Consider the following 16,496-nt stretch of genomic DNA (forward strand, 5'->3'; position numbering starts at 1 on the left):
TCATATGATGGATATCTCAGCTTGAAACAAGAGTCACATGTAAACTTACAGCAAGATAATTAATTGAAAATGGGTTAATTCCTCCCACCGCACTAGTCCATATTAATGGGAAAGAGATAAGAACAGTCTTAATAGTTGGTCAGACCTTCTTGGAGACGTGAAGCCAGAGCGGGCTTATCTAAATCCTCTCGGCAGAGCTATCTGAATGGTGAGAGGAGAGTGCAGAGGAGTGCTTAAATTTGCCTGAAAAGCAGCTCTTATAAATAAAGTAGCAGCAGGAAGTTCTTCTCATAACATTCAACTTCACTGGTCTGTATCGACTAACTTATTCAATATGTTGTGTTAGATAAAAAAAAAAAAAACACGTATCAACACCACTTCATGATGTCAATGATTGTGCCATAACAAGTAAAACATGATAGAAAGTCCCGTGTAAAAACAGAGTTCTTTGTGCTCCTCTTCTCCGTCCTTGCCTCTGGAAGCAGCTGGCCCCGCTTGCTGGCTGAGAAGTGGTGGTAACGTTGTGGGGATAGGATCGCATCCTTCCTGGGTGTTTGATGTCACCGAAAGCACGAGGCGACCGGAGTTTGGGTTAGGATGCGCTCTCCGCCAACGTGCCTTCGCTGTCGCTCTGCCTCGGCAACTGCCTGCTGGAGTCTCTGTCCGCCTCGTCCTCTTCATCAGATCTGCCAAGACCCAGGTGTCTACGGTACACAGGAGGGCTATGGGGTCACACACACACACAGACACACCATTATATCATTGCTTGGCTACTCACAGCAGAAACAAACCTGAAAGGTTTGGACAAGAAAAAAAGGTTGTTGTAAAAATGTGGCGTGGGAAACTATGAGCAATTAAGGCTGCAGGAATGCACTCGCCCCCAGGCAACGCAAACAACGCATCCCCCGAGGTGTGTGTAGCATATGTGCACATTGTTATCATGCTTGCTTACTCATTTTTATTTTTAATTAGTGTATAGAAAACATGCATCACAAATGGCCCATGGTCCTAGAAACAGTGTTACTGGCCTTAACACGCAGAGTTCAACACTCTTTCTTTTTAATAACACCCCACAGGGAAGTCACAAATATATGTTTATAAATGTTTGCACTTCCCATGCATGAGCACTGTGACTGTGGCACAATGTTCACAGATTAGTAGACAGTGTGTGCAGTTAGTAAGGCAAATGTCAAGGGTCAGATTGTGCGAGGGATTAATTCATCATTCCCTGATGAGCTCAATAACTCACAGCTCAGGTACAGAGAATGCTGTGTTCTGTGTTCCACCTTCCTCCTACCCACCACCACACTCATTAAAGGTAATTTAAACCCACGGCTATACATCCTTAGACTACGTTGTCATGGCAACACACGGCCCGACAAACACTTCACGCATTCCTTAAATGGTAACTTATTTGACTGCAGAGATGTCATGCATCCAGACCTCCATACAGACCCTGAGGACAGCAAGCGAAAAGCGTGTCCACACAAAGCCACCCACATATAAAGTGGCAACTGCAACTTTACAACTATCTGCAACCGAAATGTATTCTGTATTCTGAAGTATTGCATATTTGAAAAAGGTTTAGTCTTGCGTTCAAGCCTTGTCATACATGCTGAATCTTTTTTAAAGGTCATGATAGTTCCCGTTCGGTGTCACAAGAGGTGCAAGACAAGAGCTAAAGATAGCAGAGGATTACTACTGTTAACAATGGGTCGTATCACCTGGAGACTAACTTGCATTGCATTTTACTGCATTAGGTTACTTGGGTAACCCTGCCTCTCTGAGCATTTGGCATCCCATAGTGAGACATCAAAATGAGGGCTATGAATGAGAACTGAAACGTCCTAATACTCAATAACAGGCATGTTTCTCTACAGTGAAAGCGACACTTCGTTTAAAGGAAGCATTTTGATCAATTTGGGTGTTTAGCTGTTGCTGCTCTATAGTGGTGTTGAAGATGAAATTTCAAGCACTAAAAAGCAACAGTGGCTCCAAACTGAAAGACTATTCTGAGCTGTGAACGGAGTTGTATTATGAAAACAGTCACATTGTTGCCATAATCACACGCTGTACGCATCAGTACAATCTTCAGTCCACTCAACCTGGCTTAATTCATCCAACAGCGCTTAACCATAGAGCCAGTGTTCAATGAGAGAGGCAAACATGTTCAAGGACAGCTCAACAACTCTGAAAAAAAAAGGAAAAAAAAGAAAATCACGCCAGCCCGCTGCTTGCATTTTTTAAAATCACACAGGCAGAGATGCTCATCAAACTGTCAGTACAATTACTCTTAAAATAAACAGGCTTTTGAAACTTAGAGCTAATCTTGGCGTTTTAATTATGATGCAAAGCATTCACATCAGATAATATCAGCAGTCATGTCACTCGTCTTAAAAACTCTCTTCACTTAACATGTTAAAGCAAAAATTGGCGCAATTTTGTTTTTGTCTAATTGCCAACATCTGTTTGTGCCTGAAGAACAGCCACAGCCAGGCGCCGCTCTCTCAACACTATGTACCTATAATAGCATCAAGCACAGCATTAGGAGAAACACTCACATTTGCAGATGTGCAATCCATCTTTGCAAAATGGAAACGGGAAAGTAACTGCTTTACAACGCTAGTATGTCTGATGACAAGCATTTGAGTATGCCGGTTATGCAAACCAGAGGTATAAGTACGGCATGCTGTCGTAAATTGGTGATCTTTTTAAATGATGGGAGACATGTTGGCAGGACGAAAGGAAAAAACTCTGGTGGCATGCACTGGTGGCTGGTGTGACTTTTGAAAAACGTAGGCAGCGCTTCTAGTACAATACAAGTCGACGTTAGTGTATCACAAGGACTATTCACTGAGTCAGAATGAATGGAGACCTTTCACATATATACGGAGGCCCTGAAAGGTTATCTGCTCCATAGGACATAATATCTCATAAGGAGGAGATCAACTTAGATTTTGGCTGACATTTTTTGCCTTTCAGGGCTTCCGTAGTCACAGCAAACTTAGTTAGTATATTAAGTCAAAGATCCATCAGTCTCAAGCTCAGTCCAGCCAGGCTCCTGGGTTATTATCACACCAAGCATCACCTTCCACTGCTGGTATCAGTCACTGTCAGGTCTGTAGAGGTACTTCATCACCAAGTTATCCATCTTCTTCTGCTTCTTCTTGGTTTCTTTCTTGCCGGATGACCCATGACCTGCAGGCTCCTTCTCATCATCATCAGATGGTTGTTTCGGGCCCCTTTTAACACTGCTGGAGCTGCGGTAGGAGATGGTGGAGTCGGAGGAAGAGGACTCAGACGACTTCGAGGAAGAAGAGGAATCCTCTGACTCACTTTGCTTCTTCTTAGACCTCTTCTTGGACTTCTTGGCCTTCTTCCCCCTTGAGCTCTTTCTGCCGTGATTATCATCTGAAGAGGAGTCGTCGGACAGAGAGACTTTACCTTTTTTACCTTTGAGACTGCGCGAGCTGCTGGTGCTCAGGGTGCTGGATGGCCGATTGCCGTAGTCCAGAGCAGAGCCGGATGCAGATCGAAGCAGGCTGGATGTGCTGCAGCCAAACTCCTCCTCGTCGCCCCGCTTCCTACTGTTCTCGTTTCCTGGCCCCTTCTTCTTATCCTCTTCCTCATCACTAGACTCATCAAGTTTGCTGCGCTTGAACTTAATGGGTTTGAAGCTCAGCACCTCATTGATTGCTGCCTCCAAGTCAGGGTCCAAGTAGTTGCGGTGGGAGACTGTCTTGATGTCAGATGAATCCGGCAGATTGCTGTCCGAGGATCGCGGTTGGGCTGGTGTAGAAAAGCTGCGACTGAAGGAGCGGGGACTGTAAGACGAAGTTTCCCCCTCACTAAAAGCCACACTGTGGCCGTCATCATCATCGTGATCATCTACGTGCAGGCCGAATTCACTGAGGCCACAGCTACGGGCAAGGGACAGGCGTGAGCTACTGCGTCTGTCGTCTTTCCAGGAGGCGCTGCGATGCAATGATCGCGGGCTGGAGCGGCTCACGCTGCTGATGGTCGACTTATTGTCGTCATCCGCATCTAACATGCCACGCCTGGTGGACCTCCTGCTGGGGGCCACGGAGGACACCATGGAGTCTTTATCGAATTCAGGACTGCTGCGCGAGGTCCAGCGGGACTCCAAACCCTTCCTGGCTCTGCTGGCGGCTTCAGAATAGGCCAGGGAGATGACGGAGCCTTTGTCGTCTAAGTCATCCTGCGCCTGGCTCTTCTTCCAGTCCTCCTGGAGGTCTCCAGACTTAGACTTGGCTTTGCGAATGGAGGCGTGATCCGGTGTGTCAGGCTGCTCTTTGAGAGTACTAAACAAGGAGCTCTCATCCCCTCTCCCCCCTATGGAGTCCTTTAGGTTGGAACGCTTCCTGTAGCTTAGGGAGCTCATGACAGACACTGATCGGTTCTGCTCAAACTCTTTCCCATCTTTACCTCCGTCATTCGTCTTCTCCTTACCTTCTTTCACCTCTTTGGCATCTGCGTTTGCTGCATATCTAAAGGGTTACGTAATAGAATCAACACCAGAGATAACCAACAGAACATACACAGTAGTACATCAAACCTCAGCTGATGTGGTAACTGAGATTCTGGAGTTTGGTACTTTGACACGAATCTCTGATTTCAGACTGTTACAGAGTAAATCTGTCATTTTCATTTTATCCTTGGGACCAGTCAAGAGTCAGGGAACATATACAATACAATACCTCTGGCTATTGCCCTTATGTACAGTATACACTGTAGAAAGTGAGGCAATCAGCCAGAGAGAAGATCTATCTAACTGTGGCAGAGGCGTCATTTAGCAGGCGTGCCAACTGGCCACGGGCCACTTCAATAAATTTGACAGCAGCCGCTTCCCCATTCCGCCTGCTGTCATTAGACAGATTACTGGGAGAGAGAGAGATGACACCTAATCACATGAAATACCCATCCTTCTGTTACAACTCGCCCCAGGTAATACTGGGCCTTTTCAAGGCTGGGAATGTGGATAGTTTTATCACTACGCTACCACAGGGATGTACACGGTTATCCGTCATGATACAAAAGGATGTGAGCACTAACCTGGTGCTCTTCAGACTTCCTTCATCTGACAGCGTCTTGGTGGAGGCTTTGTTCTTGGAGAGCCAAGACTTAACTCCATCCACACGGTCCTCCACCTCTGAGTCTGTTTCTGTCTCATCCCCGCTGTGAAGACACAAAATCAGCTCGAGTCTGTGCACAGAAACCGAGATTCACAGCAAAAATATTCATCTTAATGAGTCATTTTTGCATCTGTAAGTGCAATAATCTTTCAACCAAGTGAGATCATTCCACTTGTAGTTAATACAAATCAACTTAACAGTTTTCCTTAATCCTCACTCAGCTCGTTGATATTTTTAAAGTAAACTGCCTTGTGGGACAATTCAGAATCAATTTGGAGATTTTCAGACAACTGAATGACTCATTATGTGAATATTCTATGCAGTATAATATCACAGGAATTACGCAGGCAGAATAAGTTAGTTTTTCACATATCAGAAGCTTTTTGTTAGTAATTTCACAGCTGCGTTAATTCTCTTATAATAACAGGGGTCAGTATGATGCACGGTAATCCAGACAGCTTCCAGGTAAGCATGTGTGAATCAACAGTATCAACATATAGTGAGAGATGTTTTCTGGACAGAATGTTGAGCAGACGTGGATGGGTGAAGCAAAATGCATTATGTAGGCAGAATGTAGATGAAGCTGTTGGAGGCATGTAATTAACTTGTTTGGCTGGTTCTGGGCTGCTAGCATCTGTGTGGCATGTCACCTGCTCCTGGTGATTGTTATTGGAGTGGAGCCGCGAGAGAGCCCCAACAGGCCCCACACTTGACATCACAATCAATATACAGAGACCTGTGGATCCCAGCGAAAAAGCTCGGTAGATCCCACCTGGATGAGGTCAGCCCTCATTCATTCAAATTCACAGTGAATTTTTTTGAATTATGCATCCCATTGTCCCACAAGGTTAATGTGATAGGAAATGGCGGGGGAGAGGGGAGTAGAGTATCATAACCTCTAAGTCAATACCGCCATCGTGGTTTAAATGTGTTTGGGAAATGCAATACATGAAAAACTCTCCACTTGCTTCGAGTCCAACTTCAGTGCCAGAACCCACTGTCCTCCTCGGCTGCATGATGTGTGAAAATGAATTGTCACATTTCACAGAGACAGTTCTAAAATTGCACAAAGGTGCATATGTTCCGAAGGCCTACTCTACAATTGCCTTGTGTTGCTATGGTGAGCTCTGTCAGAGAAAATTACATTTTCCATTATATAGTTTTTGGTTTCACAGCAGGCAGACGTTCTGTATATTAAACACAATGTAGCAGCAGCAGTGTTGACGGGGTTACTGTAGAGGAGGTGCAATTCTCAGTTCCTGTTGATTTACAGCAGCCTTTGAGTTTCATTTAAACTATAATTTATAGCCATACTCACCCGGCGATCTACAGTGTTTGTCCTGTTTATCGCTGAGGTGTAGATATATTTCATCTGGTGTCTACAGACAGCTGACTATCGGAAAATGTTGCAAAACATCACAAAAAAATGCCTCTGAGGAACAAACACAATATTCAGAGAGGTGTGAGATGACAGCCAGACTGCCGAGCTCTGTCATTTGTCCACATAACACATATCCATCTATGTATGTGCGCCCAGTGAACAGTGCACCATTTCCTTTGCCATCAAGCTTTGTGTCACACGTGTCGTCATGTTTCCTCAGGGAACAAAGTGTCCTCTGTCCGCCCTTCTTTTTATTTTATTTTTCTGGTGGTATGCCGAAAAAGACAGTTTTTTGTTGTTGTTGCGGGGTGTTTTTACACAAGAAAAGTGGTGTGTGAGTATTGTGGAGGGAGTGAGATTCTTGGACTGAATGCTATTCAGGCTTTCAAGCTTTCTGAGAGCATTAACATATTTAACTTTCTCATCATCAACCTTACAGCCGGGCTTTCTGGGGAGAGATAATGATGATCTCAGAGAGGCTAAATGGCCTGATTATATTATTTTCCACAGGAAAACCTGTTCATTTCAGACTTTGAGAGGTGCTTCATGAGCCAGCAAGTGAAAATTGTGAGTCCAAGTTCAGCCATTCGATGTCCTCCCTTTATTTTCCACTCCCTCTCTGCTGCACGTTAAACCCAGCTGATAGAAGCCCACCAAAAAAAGATAATAGGTTCATTTATACCAGAGCGTTGATTACACGTGCTGCCCATTTGTCATCTCTGTGATACTTTGACTCTTTAACATGATATATTACACAACAAAATACTGAAACCAGCCCACAGGAAAATTATCTCCCTCTTCCCACTCTCTCTAACGCACACACACACACACGTGAAATAGAAGGTGGCTTGCAATTGAGTGCTGTGCAAATGGTGTCACAAACGATTTGTCCTTGGCCCCGCACTACTAGCTAACCAGTCCTGAGGCTCATAGATACAAACAAGCCCCGAGAATTTAGAAGTGAACGTTAATAGCTTCTGACAATTGGCCTGCACTGGTTGTAAATCTTTGTCACAAATGCTTAAACTCAGCATCAAATCTCGTATGGCTTGGTTTATCAGTTTAGCACTCGTGGTATCTGCTAATTATACTATATTGACAAAAAAAGAGCATACGGCATCCACTTGGGCTTTTGTAAAAAAAGTGAATACTGCACGCTCTGTGATGTACAGTAATTCAATCCATAATCCAGCATGATTTGCACCTTGTACTGGAGGTGGAAAAAATGATATTTTTTAGTCAATCCATACTGAGGGAAGCATTAATATAGTTTGAAATGCTAGATTTTATGTAATCCCTATATCTGATAGTCTGCTTCAATCTGTAGGGAAGCCCAGTTTTAAACAGTAATTTAATCTATATGATTTCTTCCTACAATAATAACCCAGTTACTGTGTAACCTCTGTTTTGAAGCACGGAGAAGACAAAAAAAATTGAATAGTAATGTAAATCATCTGGAAAATCCACTTCATAATTAGAAAAAAAAATCACCTCATCCATTATTGTTCATCAGTGCTGCTGAAGCAATGATGTCGAAGGAGGGAAAATGCAATTAAGTACACATGGAAAATCGCTGCTCTCTTCCTCGAGTCGCACAAAAAGGAAGGCAGGGCACTGATACACATGAGTGGCCCGATGAAAAATGGATAACAAAAAGCAAAGTGATGAAGAGCGTGACGCCATGTCTCTTTGAAGAAGCAATCACAGGTTAAAGCGGGAAATTGCGGACGGGTATATCGGCTACAAACTGAAGACTACATTTCTTTCATACGCTCTGATGAAGGTTTAAATTATTTAACATGCCACAAAAACTCCTTTCACTGCATAAATGCTGGCAGAAAATGGGATTCAGTCAGTCAAAAGAAAATATTTAACATTCACAATCAATGACTAGCCCTTTTAAAAGCAAGACAAGGTGAACATTTGTATTCAAAGTTAAATGTTTCACAACACTATGTAATGAGATCGGATTAGTGGAGTATTTGCATGCGTGGAAATCATCAGCTGAGCTCTGGGTGAAAACGTTTCATTAGTGCGCTGTGCCGTCACCGTCCACTTGCTGACGGCGCGGCAATCATTTCGCAGTCACAAGCATCGCTCACACGGCCGTGCTTAAGATCCTCCAGAGCACGTGGAATTTACTCCCACCGTGCTAAGTTTGTGTAAAGGGCACAATGCAGATCATCTCTTCCTGCCATACTGTACTGACATGATTTCAACATCGGGAGGAAGTCAAAGCTAAATCTCGGTTCCTATTGTCTCATTTCTTCTCATCTGTAAACCAAAGGATGAACTAAAACTAGAAAGTGGAGGTAAACAATCAGTAAATGAAATCAAAGTCTTAATTAAAGGTTTGTTCCATATTTCCCGACATCTTATATTGCTTGCATATTATAGTTTTGATTTTACATGGAAGCATCATAAAATAAAACTAATCTGCAGTGTATTGCCCATACAAACTTAGCATGATAAGGACTTGTTGCACGTACTTTGGAAAATCCACAGAGGAGCAAAGGACGAAGGTGAAAATCTGTGGAGTTCAGCGCAGAACAGCTTTAAGCCTCGATCCAAGCAAATGCACGATGCTGTCTGATGATGCTGCGAACTCAGAAGGCGTCTGATACGAACATACTCATGGAGACAATGATGCAGTATTACCACGGGTCTGGAACACTTTGCTGTTTTTCATTCGGGTCTCATTTTTGTAAAGCAGCGAGACTGGCTTAAAGGAGAGTGCCGGTGTCATTTAGAGCCGTCGTCTGTTTACCGTTCTAGTTTACATTTCCTCCAACATTCGACAAAGTATCCTGTGCGCCAAAAGATGTTTTCAATAACTTCTTGTTGCCGCAGAAGCGGAAAACAAGCCGTGACGTCTGCAGCGAGGACGAACGTGTACAGACACCTGCAGACGCCTTGGCACAAAATAAAATGAAGCTAAATGAAACGCCGGGGCCCTCCTTTAAGCACAGCTTTCATCAGAGAAGTACACACAGCTTTCCATTCTATTTAAAAATCGCTTCTCCTCACAGCATTACGGCGAACAACACAAAGTGAAAGGAGGAGGAACACTGCATGATTCTCTCTTGTGGTTGAAATCGGTGAGAAAAAAAATCTCCAAAAAAACTTGAAAACAGCCATAATGACAGAAACAAAGGATGCATTTTCCATTCTCACGTTTTGTTCTTTCTTTTCTGATATTTTGTCACCATGTCTTGCAAACTGCCAGAAGTGTGGAACACACCAAAGAGGGGAGCAGGGAAGAAAGAGAAACAGAGGAGGTGAGATACACAAACAACAGTGTGAGGAGAGGACAAAATAAGATAACAGCAAATAAATAGTTTTACACTGACACACACACACATAATACAAGTATCCATTGTAAAGCACTGACTCGGTAAATCAACTCATGCTGGTCTCCTTCTCAAACAGAGCCGGTGTGTGCAATGCCTTCCTCTTTAGAGGTCTGTATTGTTGCAGTCCGTGTTTACCTCAGTGGGCTCAGAGCTAACATAACCCTCAACCCCTCTGCAAAGAGGGCGGGAGTAACCAAACAGGGCAAACCATCACGGAGACAAAAGATCAGAAGCGGTGAGCCGAATGAAACCAAGTGAGACGTATTTGGAGAACAAAGTGTAGTATGACTCGCAGAGTACAAAAGATGTACTCTGGAGGAAGACGTGGAAGATACAGAATGAAAAGATACAAGTTGTGATTGACAGGCTGCTAAAAAAAATCCTGCAGTTCTCATTTGGTAAGTTTCTTGCAGCTCGCAAAGGTAACTTGCGCCGGTGCTCGGGCCTCTAGCTACAGTACGATATCCCCTGATGTACCAAGCGCACATTATATTCAAGAAAAGGCAACTGTATATTCATTTGTAGCAGATTAAAGGCGCGCTGTACCTGTTGATTAAGTCATCGTTGTCATCACTCTCCATCTCGTCCTCTATGGCAGCCTGCAGGTCACCGATCCGCTTGAAGGCCAGCTTAAGGTCCACTTGCAAGCTCTGATTGGCCGCCTCCAAGCTCTCAATGTCCATTTCCTGGTGAATGGATCACAGCAGAGAACAAGCACGGTTACCTCCTCCTGGTGGACTCCAGGGAATCAAGTCTCCCAGCATCCAAAGCCTTACCAATTCGTGCTTCTTGCGGCTCGCCTCAGCCTCTTTCTTGGACAACTCCCCCATTTCCTCCTTCATGTCCCTCATCTGCCTCTGCATTCGCTTGTTCTGATCCTTCTCCCTGTTTTCTGCGGCGATGCGTTGGTTTCTCTCCTCTGTCATCTTTTCGAGGTTCTCCTTCAGGCGACCCACCAGACTCTGGGGAGGATTGGAGGGGAAATGACAAAGGTTGCGTAAACCAGTGAACAACTCTGCTGATAAAATGATCTAATTTGTCCTGCGTTTACCCTTAAATGTTTGACCCCACCAGGGTCTCTGTTGGCTTTAAACACTGATGGCGACAGCATTTGAATTTGATCAGTCGGTTGACGATTTTCCTCCAACTTAAATTAATTTTATCTAAGCATATTATGGCAAGGTGACTGAGTTTCAATGGACTTATCTCATCTCCTGAGGAAATACTGTAGATAAACTGCAACACATGAAAATATGTGTGTTCCCTGATGGATGCTTTTCCTAGCCAGCACCTCAAAGACATGGGGCTACGCAAAGGACACCGTACCCTCCATTCATATCATCTCCGCCGCATGATAAATAGAAAATGAAATGTGAAATCTGCAATTATAGGTCCTCAATGCATGTCTTTTACATTTGGGAGACACAGAGGATTATCTCACCTCCAAGCGTTTGATCTGTGTCCTCTCATACTCCAGCTTGGTCTCCAGCTCACGGATCTTGGCCTCCTGACGGCACACGAGGGACTTTTCCACCATGGACTGTTCTTGGAACTCTAGCTGGCTCTGCAGTGAATGAAGCTGGAGGAGGGACACACACATAAATACATACAAACACGCACAACACCACTCCCCGAGGAGCAGCGCACCTCCGTCCTGACCGCCGCTTTTCCTCTGAAGTGACGAATGGCACTTCAGAGAAGTGTGTATATTAAAACCAAACTGATGTTTTTCACCATTTTTGTGTAAATTTAATCCATTTTGGTAAACACTGTGCATCCAGTCTGTATAACGAGCTGGAGATAAGCCCCCAATCTACTACCAATGGTCAGAAAAGGAGCTTGTGGTTCATGCTGAGTAACACAGAGTGACAGTGATTTCACAGGCTTTGGGTGAGAGCCGAGCTTCATGCAAAGCACGTTTGTTCCATCTGAATCGTTTTCTCATGACTGATAAAAGGAAGAAAGATACGTCACAACAAAAACGGCCCAAAGGGCAGCATGGCACCTAATGAGGGACTTTGCATCTGAGACAAGGAGGATTTGGAGTTCTCCTTTGATATTACTAAAGAAGCCAGACTTCCCTCCTACTGCGAATGAGATAACCACTTCAAGGTCAGATGCTTTTGATGGCTATCACTGTGTTCTCTGGCAGGTTTTAACAATGCCTTACAGCCCGCTGTGTGTCTCTAGTGTTGCCAAAAATATTCCGATGGGTGGGCCTTGCATATATTGAGTGGACCAAAGATTTGGCACAGATATAGCTTAATCTAATAAGAAACAGGCTCTACTGTTGGAGGGTGGCAAGGGCTCAATTCTGTTCTTTAGTGAAACTATATCTGAAACACATTCTGTTCAAGGCAGATGGTTTTATTTGTTTAGCAAACTGCATATAGACACTTAAAGGAACGTGCATGTGCATGCAAACACACACCTAAGATTGCCATATATGAGCTTATCTCTGCTAAACACCCCAGGGGAGATTCATTTCGCAAACAAACGCATTAACAAATTAAATGTGCTTGTATTAATACACGACACACATGACATGTTAGAGGTTATCCTCGGAACAAATAGCGCTCCATCAGAAAAACACCATTATTGTAAAAGCACTACTGTCGACATGCGCCTAAATCAGGTGCATTAACCTTTTTAGCACATGAATCTATATTTATGCCGAGTCTCAGTCACTTAGCTGTAAACACACACAGCGCGCAGGATAAACCAATCACAACATGAGCTAAATCAGACGAGGATACTGCAGCTCCAGGTTTATCATTCAAATGCAAAGCTGATCATCAGTGAGCTTCATTCAGCTGTACAGCGTGCTAATGTCAACGTGCTAATATGCTTTAGCAGCATAAATATGTTGATGTTTGACAGGTAAGCTGTTTTCCAAGTGTACCATCTTAGTTACTCACTGTTAGCATGCTAATATAACTTAAAATAACCTACAGCTGCACTCCTACACTTGAGAATGACACCCTAGCTTTACCAAATTTTCCCTGACAACAATGAGAAACTGTTTCTTTTTTTTTCATAATGATGCCGTTTGCTTGTATCATGTAACAACTACAGTCTAGGTGCCATGCATGGATTGGTAAGCCTGCAAAAACTTTCCCACATGCTGATATTAGAAATACTGATATTGAGCAACATGCGAAAATGTATTATGATTGGTAATGTTGTAGAGCTCCACTTTATTCTAAGAGCAGTATATAGTGATAGTACAAAAGCTTGGAATAATCGTGGAGATGATGCATAAAATGCTCCATGTCTGGTTATCACATCTCATCACGTCAGTTAAATCTTCTGATTTGTTGTAAACCAACCACGTCATAATACTAGTTAGCAACAGCCACCTTTCTTTTCATTTCCCTGAGAATTTTCTGACATTTCAAAATAAAATGATGCATGCGATGCACAATGTTTGCATGAACCGGAATGTCACAAAAAGATAAAAAATAAAAACACGCACACAATTGAGATAAATTGCTGAGATAGAAGCTGCTGCATCAAGTTGAGAGGCAATCATTGAAAGGACCAGAATGAGTAATTTGACCAAATTGGTTAAACCACGGAAACAAGCTGTTGGCTTTATGTACATGACCCATCCTTTAAATACGAGTGCTGCGAGGTGAAAGAACAATTTCTCCCCCTTGACTCTAAATCTTCACTGATTCCTACTATTTAAATGCAAATTGCATTGCAGTTTTGAGAAGAAAGCTGCCACAGAAATGAAGATTTTTTTTCTTTTTTTTTCACAATAATCAGAGAAACTCTGTGAAAAGCTGAGGTCTAATCAGAGAGAAGTGTTGAAGCAGCGGGCAGGCTCCTGGCAGGCAGCTTTAGTGCTTTTGAATACTTCCTTGTACCTTTTCTTGGATCTCCTGCTTCTCCTTTGTAGCGTCTTCCAGCTGGGCCTGCAGGTCACTGATCTGGCTCAAGTCCCTGGCAGACTAGTACACACACACACACACACACATACACACAAAGTCAATAGTCATAGAATTAGGGTATGCATATGTGTGTGTCAGAGAGAGGAAGTGTCAAGGTATCCTTCAATGATCTCTAAATAACATCCCTTTTAATGTAAATGGTTAAAGGCAGAATGAATAGAGTTTGTCTCTTGTGGTTTGTAAACCCTCCTCCCGGGCTAAGCGGCTCCTCTTTGATGGCACCTGGTCGCTACATTTTTCCATTTTTACACAGTCCCTCTCTCACGCCCTGCTTGCTGTTATTGACTGGGGGCTACGCAAAGGTTGACACCCACAAACGTCCCAAACACAGCAGAATAAGAAACTACAGGCAGCGTCTCTGCAGAAAAAAGACACCATACTTCTCTTAGGCAACGTGATGATTGAGAGGGATTATTGTTGTATGTGTCCGTACATTGTTTTATTCTGGAAAATCCCATTCATTCTGCCTGCAGTAAACATAATAAGTCCGTGCCAAATAATCTGCCATGTGATCTGCTGTAGAACAGATTGCATCTCCCTGACTGCAGAGCACACACTGTGTTTAGAGGGGAACATGTCCTCCAAACCTCAAAGTCACGCTGCTTAAACATGCAGAAAAGAACAGAATGTTAATGCCAGTGTTAAAGACGGCATCACGCAGTGTGTCAGTCTAAATACAATTAAACAAATAAAAAATAACCAAAGGAGCTGCACCATTTCCGTGGTCTATTTCACTACTATGATGCCCCTTAATGCTGACCAGGCTTTCCTGTGGAGGAGCCGGCGTGAGCACTGATAACTGAAGGATTTATATAGTACTTTCAAGGCATTCGAACTGCTCACTGAGGTGTAAGGCAGGTTGAGTTACCTGGGCAACTGCAGCTTTGTGTTTCTTCATCAGCTCATTCATGTCCTCCTGATCCTCCTCCATACGGGACTGCAGGTCATTCTTCTCTCTCTGCAGACGGCTGACCTGCTCCTCCAACTGAAGCATGAAGAGAGACAGAAACACACACTTTAGCATAGAATGACGGGACTTATTCATGAGCTATTGAATATGATAAATGGTCATTAGCTGGCCGGGCCGCGGCAGTCCTGGAATCTCATCTAATGGCAATGAAACACAATCTGGATGGAGATTCTGGCTGGAGGATGAGACCAATTGGAGATAATCAATTGGCTCATTTAGGCAGGGAAAAGTGCAGCCAGTGCAGCATACTGGTGATGTCCTATTTAGAGTTCATCCTCTGTGTTCAACGGGGAGTCTCAGGCCCTCAATATGCATTCTCTAATCTGAGATATTTACAAGATCTACCCTTGCCATAAATGCAGCAATTAACAAGCAAAGCAAAGGCACACAACACTCTGTGTCATCCCCAGAGACACAAACATCCTCAGTCTACGAGTGTGAACTGCAGACAGTGCTCTCATGAGACAGCCATTAATGAGCAGATGGGGGAGAGAGAAAAAAAAAAAAAAAACGTTCGACAAAGCTTATTTATCCATTTGAGCAAAATGTTGAAATCAGATATATGCCAAAGGGCATTTATTATTTTAATATCCCACCACGGCTTGATGATGTGCGCATATTAATTCTAGAGTCCTGCTGCACTTTGAAGAGCGTAAATTTGATCGGCAACAGGCCTCCATTAATTAAACATTGTTTGTTGTTTTTTGGTTTCATTTGCTCTTCAAAGGAAGGGGGTGGAAGCGTTCACACAAATGCTCTTTTATTTTAATTCTCTTTTATCAGTGAGATTAGAAAATTGCAGGTATGTTTCATAGATATTTCTAGAAATGTTTGATATCACACATGTTATTGATTATGAACACACAAAAAAACATATTGTGTTAGAAACATACGCAGAATGGTTGGAAATATAATTTTTCTTTTCTTGTATTCTAATTTAAATATTATATATATATTTTATGTGTGTGAGTAGCATGTGGGGGCTGCAACTTTCACTGTGCGACCCTGTGTTGTACAATTCACCTTGATGCCTTGATATCATACGTTGCGCCGTCCGGACACCAACTCACCGACATCTTAGTTTTGACCACGTCCTCCATTTGGATATGCAAGTCCTCTATTTCAATCTCCATGCTCTTTCGAGCCTTCACTGCCGCCGCGCAGGTGAACTCTGACTCCTCCAGCTGTGAGAAACAGGAGGCAGGAGAGGTTACCGGAGAGGAGGAGGCGAGGGACAAACACTAGCGGGCCGAGAGCTAGGCTCCATGCTGGCTATGCAGAGGAATGAGGATTAATCAACTTGTGTGTTTTTGCAGTCTGAGACTTAAGTTCAAAAAGCATGTTTTTTTTTTGTCGTATGCCAGCTTCCAGCCACCATCTGCTGGGACACAGCGTTCAATAGAGCGACATACTTGATTTTTGAGCTGGGCGATCTCCCTCTTGCTGGGGGCGTTGCTCTTCAGATGGTCCAGCATAATCTGTGCATCAGCCAGAAGGACTTTGGTCCTCTTCAGGTCCTTCTTCAGCCTCTTCTCCGACTCCACATCCCTCTGGCTCACCTGAAAAGCAGCATTGTTACACATACTCTGTGTTTCTACCCCCCTTCAAAAACCTGTAGCGCCTCTCCAGACTCAAAAGCAGTTTCTTTCCAATCAAAAGAAGTGGCGCGCGCTAAATCGCACG

General features: G+C 43.6%; 1 protein-coding gene across 1 annotated transcript in view; it reads right to left on the reverse strand.

Annotated features, from left to right (window-relative positions):
* Positions 1–590: 590 nt before the first annotated feature.
* Positions 591–16,496, reverse strand: part of myo18aa (myosin XVIIIAa) — a 58,078-nt gene continuing 42,172 nt past the window's right edge. Inside the window, exons 31-41 of the mRNA XM_041951707.1 lie at positions 16,226–16,372; positions 15,884–15,997; positions 14,712–14,828; positions 13,760–13,843; positions 11,329–11,466; positions 10,664–10,849; positions 10,434–10,573; positions 9,709–9,753; positions 5,074–5,196; positions 3,089–4,508; positions 591–722 (exon numbers count right to left, since the gene is read on the reverse strand). Coding sequence (XP_041807641.1) covers positions 3,104–4,508; positions 5,074–5,196; positions 9,709–9,753; positions 10,434–10,573; positions 10,664–10,849; positions 11,329–11,466; positions 13,760–13,843; positions 14,712–14,828; positions 15,884–15,997; positions 16,226–16,372 — 2,499 coding nt within the window. The 3' untranslated portion in view covers positions 591–722; positions 3,089–3,103. The remainder of the gene's footprint in view (positions 723–3,088; positions 4,509–5,073; positions 5,197–9,708; positions 9,754–10,433; positions 10,574–10,663; positions 10,850–11,328; positions 11,467–13,759; positions 13,844–14,711; positions 14,829–15,883; positions 15,998–16,225; positions 16,373–16,496) is intronic.

Source organism: Chelmon rostratus, chromosome 14 (genome assembly GCF_017976325.1).
Source record: "Chelmon rostratus isolate fCheRos1 chromosome 14, fCheRos1.pri, whole genome shotgun sequence".
NCBI classification, from domain to species: Eukaryota; Metazoa; Chordata; class Actinopteri; order Chaetodontiformes; family Chaetodontidae; genus Chelmon; species Chelmon rostratus.